This window comes from Oratosquilla oratoria, chromosome 14, assembly GCF_046742065.1.
Source record: "Oratosquilla oratoria isolate Oo_2021 chromosome 14, ASM4674206v1, whole genome shotgun sequence".
Lineage (NCBI taxonomy): Eukaryota > Metazoa > Arthropoda > Malacostraca > Stomatopoda > Squillidae > Oratosquilla > Oratosquilla oratoria.
Genome location: NC_134790.1, coordinates 24,459,640 through 24,468,861, shown reverse-complemented (window position 1 = coordinate 24,468,861; position 9,222 = coordinate 24,459,640). Strand labels below are relative to the sequence as shown.

General features: G+C 41.6%; 1 protein-coding gene across 3 annotated transcripts in view; it reads right to left on the bottom strand.

Annotated features, from left to right (window-relative positions):
* Positions 1-3,431: 3,431 nt before the first annotated feature.
* The window catches only part of LOC143032794 (uncharacterized), a 258,996-nt gene continuing 253,205 nt past the window's right edge, over positions 3,432-9,222 (bottom strand). For all 3 annotated transcript variants that reach the window (XM_076197841.1, XM_076197843.1, XM_076197842.1), the window contains one exon: positions 3,432-6,922. In XM_076197841.1, coding sequence (XP_076053956.1) covers positions 4,023-6,922 — 2,900 coding nt within the window. In that variant the 3' untranslated portion in view covers positions 3,432-4,022. The remainder of the gene's footprint in view (positions 6,923-9,222) is intronic.

Here is a 9,222-nt window from a genome sequence, read left to right as displayed (position 1 = left end):
CAACAGGTTTTAGTGTCGTTAATGCTGGAGGTTTTGAGGTCTGAGTCACAAGTTGTAGTTTTCAGTAGTGGAGACGCTACCCTTCTTCTTCGGGCTTTTACTAATTGTTATCACACTAAGGCAAGGGGATCTTACCTTATTTTCTTGTGTATTTCCATGCTTATGCGCTGCTGTTCTCTAAGCTTCTGGAGACCACGTCAATGTTGAATTTAATCGTTATGCATCCTCTATCTACCGCTAGTTTTCGGTTTGAAATGTTGATAATCAAAAACGATGGCTTCTTAAGAGTTCGTGGACTACAAAATGAAGGATCGTTACTCTAAGGCCCATGGAAGGAAGGGTTATATTATGTCTTGTATAATGATTAGCAAATACTCCCTTTTGGAAACACAACCAAAAAATTTCAAATTGGGGTCTCTAAGTGAAACTACATACGGTAACCAAGTGGTAGTCAGTCATTGCATGACGATTAGCTCATTGTTGAAGTGGTCTTCTCCAGGATGTTAAAGAACAGCAATCCATAAAGAATGGGACACACGAGAAAACAGGCTGAGACCCTCTGATCTAGACAATGAGGAGCAAATAGCCTTCATTGGCGTGTCAAGTTAAGGCCTGTAGAAGGAAAGACGCGCTATAATATATATAAGGATGAAGATATCGTCAACCAATGAGGCTGTGAGGATCCTCTCTCTCCTCACCAGAAATTTGTATAGGTTTGATTCTAAATGATTGCGCCAACACAGGGCAAATTGTACTTAGATTTATTGAGTAGTTTTACTCTACACACATCAAAGCTTGAACTTTGGGGTATGATGGATGTTCCTGTACATAGGATTTAGGGTGGGGCAAGGCAAAGCAGAGGGCACAAGTACGATAGGGGGTGGGGAAGGGCAGTGGCAGTAACTAGAGGGGTGAAAGGGCATTATGGAGTTAATTTACGTATGATTGTTCTCCTGTCAACGTTTACGCAATAAAAATGAAACTGAATATTGTTTACCTCTCCTCAAAAGATCGACCATAGCCATTTTTCAAATCCCATCTGAAATGGCCAAGTGTGTTTTTCTGAGAATGGTTGCATGTCTTAACAAATTAATTATTATTACAAAGAGAATGTATCTCTTATCATATCTATTAATCGACATATCACAATGAAACTTATTAAAAAAACTTTTCTGGGCACAAGTTCACTGATATGTCGAATTTCACAAAGCCACTACAAAAACTGCAACCGTATGAGGGAGACATACAAACAAACAAACATTCTCCAAATCTCCACTGTTTTCATTAGTACAGAAAAAGTATTGGATATAGAATTATATTAGATACTGAACAATGAGGAATGTATTTACATAGTTTTGGTATACCAAAGGTCGGGTTCGGATGTCCGTTGCGGCCGATATCAATCGGCAGATTAACCCTTTCGTGGTAACTTTGCAATTTAAGGGATTCTCTTAACTAACGCCAGACAAATGGTATTCACAAGTATTCCTTTTTGATAAATATCTTAGGAATTTTCAGTAACACCCCTACGGGCCAGAGCCACGCACCAGAATTTTTTGTTGGTCACGTGGACGTGAGATTATGATACACAGACATAAACTTGGGTCTAATCACTCCCAACGTAAACTGTGCATCACACCTGCCAACAATGTATAACATTACTGCTTTGAATGTTCCATTGTTGTAGACCTATTAGCACAAATACATTCCTCAACAAATGTATGAGACTTTAGATAAGTCAACATTGTGTTTCTGCTTTAAAAAAATAGGATTCTAAAACTGGTAACATGATATTTTGACTTCATAAGCCCAACTGTATAAGAAAAAATCACTATCCCACTACAAGAAGTGGGAAGTGAGAAACCCCCGTAGTACAAGCCCTGCCATATTTGGGAAGACTCTCAGTCTGGCCAGGGCAATCGGGAACCAACGCAAGAAACGCGCAGCGGGTCCCGGGAATCGAACTCACGACCACCTACCTGGTCATGAGTCGGACACGGTATCCACTGGGCTACCACGCGGCTCCGTGATTATCATCGACTGATTAAATGGATAATCATAATTAATTTGTTCATATTTGGAATGTGTATTTCTTAAATGGCCCCCGAATCTTGTTAAAGACATTGACACATTGGAAAGGGCAAACCTATGAGCTACAAATTTGTACCAAATATGAGAAACAAATCATACGAAAACTGCCTAAAACACCTGAATCGGTTTTCCCTCAATATAATCGGGAGGTGGGGAGGAGAGAGGGGCCTTTGATACAGACCTTCAATATCTTAAAGGAACTAGTGAGAAATGGCAGGCGAAATATAAAGTTTCCGGTTTTACCATCTTTTCTTTCACTCCAACTGTGGAATCTCTGCGATTTTAAAGGGAAGTTATAAGATTAGGATTTATATTAATTTACACTAAATACTAATACTATGAAAAACAACTACTTTAACCTGTCACATAAATAAATCTGTTTCTTGAATTAAGACTATGTGATGAGGTCGAATTAAGACTATATATTTGCGGCGAAGTTTCTTGATTTTGACATGCTTAGAATTTCGTGTAGTCACCTTTAATTGCTTTCAAACCTTCAGAAACACACTATTCTAAGATTACTAATAGATTGTTTAAATCTATATACTTCAGCAAGGCCACACGCTGCTTTACAAAAACTGAATTTGCATTACAATAGTTCATGTTTTCTGTCCATCAGTAAATTCGAAGTATCTTGTATGCATTCAAATACCTTTGTTTTATATTTTTGTACTAATCTTTCAATGTCCAAAACCACCACAAGGACTTCTGTGGCCAAGAAAAACTAGTTCCATTGTATTTTATTATCAATAATGTCTGCTCCAGTATGCCCAGAAAGTTGTAAACATCTCAGTATAAATTATTTGCTATTATTATGTGAGAAGGTGGTCTGCAATAGATATAATCATATTGGTTGTTAGTTTGCTCTAAAGGGCTCAACCTAGATTTTCAGATAGTTTCAGTATGTTACAGATATTCCATAATGCTAACTGATGCCAGGATAAAGCGTATTTTTCAACTAACTGACACTAAACTCTGCTTTTTCTATGTTTTTTTTTTTAAGTATCTAGGAAGCAATGTATATTGAACAGGGATTTTATTTTCTATTCTCTTTTTAGGTTTTTGTCATTTTCTGTAAGTTTATGCTCAGATATCTTTGTCTCTATAACGGATTTTTTTTTTATCAGAACTGCCTCAAAAATCAAAAACAAACATTCATATAGATTTTTGTCGACCTTGTTATTCTAGGGGCCCAAAGATCCACAAATACGTAGTCCCAGTCGGGTGGAAGTGGAATATTGTATTAATCTTCCGAAAACAAACTTTGGAAGTATGGTCTTCTTCCACACCGTGTACTTTTATAAGGAATGAAACATGAATGAAAATCAGTTTGGCTATTGTCTTTTATATACAAAAATATTCATACAAGGAAAGAAATTGGTGAATGAAACGCAGTTAGGATATTGTCTTTTATATATAAAAATAATCCTTACGAGTAGAAGAAATAGTACAATTTGGTTTGGAAAAGATGAAACGTCAGAGATGAAGTCTGTGCGTGCCTTTTAACAGTACAGTATTCGAAAACAGAACATGATCAAGGCCAGCAGATATTTCCGTCTCTTCATTTGATACTGCAATGACTAGGTCCCATAATTTCAGGAATAAAACGTTTCCATTAGACAATAAAAAGGAAGATGGGAATTACCAAGCTGATTCGCCTCACTCAAAATAACTTCCATGACAAGGCAACAGAAACACAAGGAAGTACGTGACCAGGCACGTGGTGTCGGTGCTGATGGGTGTGGGGGGGAAATCTACGTGATCTACGTGTAAGGAAGGGTGCACTGCTCCTCTGCTGTCCTTTCCAGCAGAGGAGACTGGATGAAGACAAAGAATGGAGCAAACCTATTACGCCGCCAGCGATGCAGTGTGATAAATAAAATTGCAAAATGTGAATCCCAGTAAAGTCAAACAAAGAAGTATCCTCCCATTTACCGGCCCTGCAGCTGGGAGGTAGCTCCAAAGAGCTGATGAGAGTTCGCTAGGTTTGGTAGCTGACCAGGAGCCCCCCCTTGGAACGAGCTGCTGAATTGCTGACTGGATTTAGAGCTACTGGACTTTTGAGAACTTTGACTGGAGGATTGGTGAAACGCACTGGAGAAGCCATTGTTTGATGCTTGGCCCGGTGTAGCACCCGGGAAAGCAGCAGACACATCAACGGGAAGTCCTATTGTAGGGAAAGAAGGAAGGGAAGGAGGAGTAGCCTGGGGTTCTGGAACGGCTGCCTCTTGTAAGGACGGGAAGTTGAGTGACTGGACCGGGGCGGATTGAACGAACACAGAATTACCTTGGGATAAACTCCGAGGAGCACTAGTAGGACTCAGAGGGGTCGAATAAGTTGGCGCAGGTGTTTGTATAGAAGATCCTCCATTGCGGTTGCCAATGAAAGAAAACTGAGAGTCCTGAGACGATGAAGACGACGACGACGACGAAGAGGATGAAGCAGAGGAATGTTGGAGCTGAGAGGCACCGTTGTTCACCACTGCTTGAGTTGACGACTGCTGATTCTTAGATGCTTGAGCAGCTTTGGAAGAAGCTGCTTTGTGGCTGAAAGCCGTGAGGCCGCCGGATTGGAAGGCGTTTGTTTGTGTGTTGCTAGAGGAACTTTCCTTCTGTTGAGCTGATTGCGAATTCTGGGCTTTGTAGCTGGCGGCAACACGACTTGGGGGACTTGGTCGAGGGGTAAGATATGACCTGTTGGGTTGCTGGATCGTTGGAGTTGGTCGTGATGGAGGACTGTAGGTGTTGGTGGGCTGTGTTGGAGGCCTGTAGGTGCTGGCGGGTTGTTTTGGAGGACTGTAGTTGTTGGTGGGTGGTTTTGGAGGACCATATGTGTTGGTGGTCTGTTTTGGAGGACCATATGTGTTGGTGGTCTGTTTTGGAGGGCCGTAAGTACTGGTGGGCTGTTTTGGAATTCTGGGAGTGGTACTGGGGTTTAATGGAGGGTTGTAGGTATTAGTGGGCCGTTTGGTAGGATTGTACGTATTAGAGGGTCGTAAAGGAACGCTATTACCAGTGGTCTGTGCTGGGGGATTGTAGGTATTTGTTGGTTGTGTGGGACGGAGGTAATTGTTGTTGGGTCTTGAGGGAGGGTTGTAGGTATTGGTAGGTTGTACGGGATTATCATACGTGTTAGTTAGTCTTGGTTGTGGAGTTTGGTAGGAGTTGCTTGGGACTCTGCCTAAGCCGTTTTGAACAAATTGAGTACTACTGCTACTACTATTACTGGTATTCTTGCTCGAACTGCTATGAGAGGCCTGAGAGCTTTGGTAGTAGTTCTGCTGACCGAGTTGTTGTTGAGTGTTGGGTCTTGGGGGAAGATAAGAGGAGCTGGGGGCTTGGCCTGAGAACGCATTCTGGACAACGCGAGAGGTGGAGGCGCTACTGGCACTGTTCGATGAACTGGCATGTGACTGCTGAGATGTATGATGCTGACGCTGTTGGCTGACCTGATGGGCGACTTGTGGTCTAGACCCCTGTTGAGCGGAGACTTGGTGATTATAGTTATTGACACCTTGTGCCGTATGAAGGACTTGGTTCGTGTTGGTCTTTAACGTGTTGTACGTGTTCGAAGTCGTTTTCTGTACTGCCTGTGCCTTTTGGTGGGCTTGCCTTTGCTGCATAGCCAACTGCTGCATGGCCATCTGCCAAGGATGGATGAAAGCTCCGTAGCTCTGGACGTCTCCATTGATGGCGCCAGACTTCTGAAGTTGGAGGAACGTCGCGACGGGGATGAGAACGAAGGGGAAGTTGATGAAATTTTCTCGGCCGCCCAAGTTCGAGGAAGAGGTGCTAGAGTTGTTGTAGGAGTTGAAGATTTGGTTCGTGACGTTCTGGAGGTACTGCATCATCCAGGCTTGCTGCGCCGTCCACTTGTGGTCGTAGCCGTAGGGAGTAGCCGGCGTGGATGGCAATGGGGCGGAGTAGGTGGGGCTGGGAGAGGTTGTGGCTGGCAGGGCTGTGGCTTTGGGTGGGGTGTAGTTATAGGTCTTCTGCACATTGTAGTTGTTGGTCTGGTTTTTGTTCGTGTAACTGTTGCTCGAAGATGCTTGGTTGTAATTTGAGACTTGGTTGTAGTTGGAGGCCTGGTTGACGTTGGATACTTGGTTGTAATTGGAGGCCTGGTTCACATTGGATACTTGGTTGTAGTTGGATTCTTTATTGACGTTGGATACTTGGTTGTAATTGGAGGCCTGGTTCACATTGGATACTTGGTTGTAGTTGGATTCTTTATTGACGTTGGAGACTTGGTTGTAGTTGGAAGCCTGGTTGACGTTGGACACTTGGTTGTAGTTGGAAGCTTGGTTGACGTTTGAGACTTGGTTGTAATTTGAAGCCTGGTTGACGTTTGAAACTTGGTTGTAATTGGAAGCCTGGTTCACGTTTGAGACTTGGTTGTAGTTAGACTCTTTGTTAATATTGGTCACGTGATTGACATTGGACACATGATTAACATTGGACACTTTGTTAACATTGGAGAGTTGGTTAGCGTTAGAGACTTTGTTAACATTTGACACTTGGTTAACATTAGAGACTTGGTTAACATTGGAGACCTGATTAACATTGGAGACTTTGTTAACATTGGAAACTTGGTTGACATTAGAAACTTGGTTAACATTGGAGACTTGGTTGACGTTTGCCACTTGGTTGACGTTAGCTGTCTGGCTGAAGCTGTTGTACTGATTGTTGCTGCTGGAACTGCTACTGAAAGCGTTGACGTTCTGCTGGTAAGCGAGGGAACCGAAAGGAGGCCCTCGGGGAGGACCTGGGGGCTTGGCGGTGACCGGGCGACCAAAGGTCGCCGTCGGGATTCGGTCGTCGATCTCCAAGCCTGCAAGTGTTAAAGAAGTTACCAAATATTCTTCTTTGTGATCGAACACCTGGTCAAACAGAAGTGAAGTCATGAGATCCTATCGCGAAGAACACGAAACACTGAATGCTAATGACTACAATCTTTGCTAAAGTGGAAATGGTTTGCTCAGAACAAAGCTGAAATTTACAACGTTCTCATTAACTTGAACGAACGTTTTGTTAAAGCAGAAAAGTAAGTAGTCTGTTCAGAACAAAACTATAATTTACAGCGTTTTTATCAACTCGAACGAACGTTTGACCAGGTAACCTCCACCTCAACTTTGCCCCTCAGGCATAAAGGAAAATCTAAGGAACAAAAGAAAGTTATCTGAAATGAGAATTGGTTTATCTAAGTTTGATGAAAATCAAGGCCACTGTAAGTTTGAGTAGGTGCAATATGAAAAGGGTAGGTCACAGTCGACCTGCGTTGATGTTTCAAGTCATTTGAAAAAAAAGGGTCATGTCAAGCAAGTCAGTTGATGGGCACAGGTCAAGTTGGTGAAGCAACACATGTATCACTGGAAGCCAAGGAAAAGGTTCTCACGAAACTCACCAGTATTGGAACTGAACAATCTTTTGAAAGGAGTTCGGCTATGAAGCTCAGAGGAAGAGATCTACCCACAGAAAAGAAAATAAGATAAAATAAAAGAAAAGAAGAGAAAAGAAAAGAAGAGAAAAGAAAAGAAAAGAAAAGAAGAGAAAAGAAAAGAAAAAAAGAAAAGAAAAAAGAAAATAAAGAAAAGAAAAGAAAAGAAAAATATAATAAATAATAGGATAAAAAAAGATAGCGAGACACCATGAAAGAGGTCTGGGAATCTAACCAAAACCATAATAAGCGACATCTTAGTGGGGTGTGGGAGATTTATGGAATAACAATCCAAGGGCTACTACAAGAAAATCTTTGAAAATTCTCAAGAGTTGTTGTTGTTGCTGTGTTGTGATATTTCAATAATGGAAGAAATCGACGTACAGACAGAAGACCTTAACCCTTGACATATTGTGTTCATGTCTATCAATATTCTAGTCTGTACAGGCTACTGTAATTTTGAGTAAGGAAAACTGGTGGTGGTGGTGTTAGCATTCTGGACGTGTTTCTGTGTTGATGGATGGTCTCTCATGTAGTACAATGGGTTATGTTGGTTTTGTTTTGTAGATGCCATGTGTTGTCAAACTTGCATGTCAGGATGTCTACGGAGAAAATAAAAATCGATTTCCGCGCGTAAGTAATCTATGGGTGCTATCTATATGTAATACTGTGTGGCATTCGCTCTCTTGTAGGCCAGAACTCAGCACTTCTCTCCAATTCCCAGCAATGATGGCTTATTATTTGCTCAAACAGTCCAAGATTACAGGGCAAAGGTGACGGCTTCAGCCGCAGCTATGTGCCTCCTGGCGTAATCTCCACATTTTTATTCTTCGTCTTGTTTCGTATGACCTGTAATTTGTGTATCTATGATGGATGAACGAATCTTATGAACTGTTTTTATATCATTTTGTTAGCGTCACTGGTGTGTGCGTATGTGTGTATGTGTGTGTGAATCTCTCTCTCCTCTCTCTCTCTCTCTCTCTCTCTCTCTCTCTCTCTCTCTCTGTGTGTGTGTGTGTGTGTGTGTGTGTGTGTTTGTGTGTGTGTGTGTGTGTGTGTGTGTGTGTGTGTGTGTGTGTGTGTGTGTGTGTGTGTGTGTGTGAAGGGTTAGAATTCTTCTGCTGGTGAAAATCTGAGGTGCAAAAGAATTGAAAAAAAAACAAGAAAATATTCGTTTAATAGTTCAATAGCAAGAGCTGGAGTCAGAAGGATTTCTATTATCTGATTTGGAAGAACAGTGTTGTTTTGTACAGATCAAAGCTCTTCGGAGAAAAAGCCACTGTATGAGCAAAGAACAGAGTAAACAATGACCCTTTGATCCATTTTAAAGTTTTGAAGAAATAAAGAGAGATATCGAGGAGTTCATGCAAAAAAAAAAAAAAAAAGTAAAGAACAGAGTAAGAAAACCTCAGCTCACTCCATTGTAGTTCTTGAAAAGAAATTGAGAGGAATATTTTGAGGAACATTAGGTAAAATGAAAATCATATGAAGGTTCTAGGAGCAAGACCAGAACCCGAAGAACTCTTGTTACCCAATTCTGAAGACTTAAAAAAAAAAAAATGTTCTCAAATCCTTCACAATACGAAGATACTGTAACACCTCACCCTACCGTACGTGAGGAACCTGGGTTGAGTCGACTGGCCGGAAAGTCCAGCCGAGCTCTCAGGAACATCATTGTATGCTCCTCCACACGG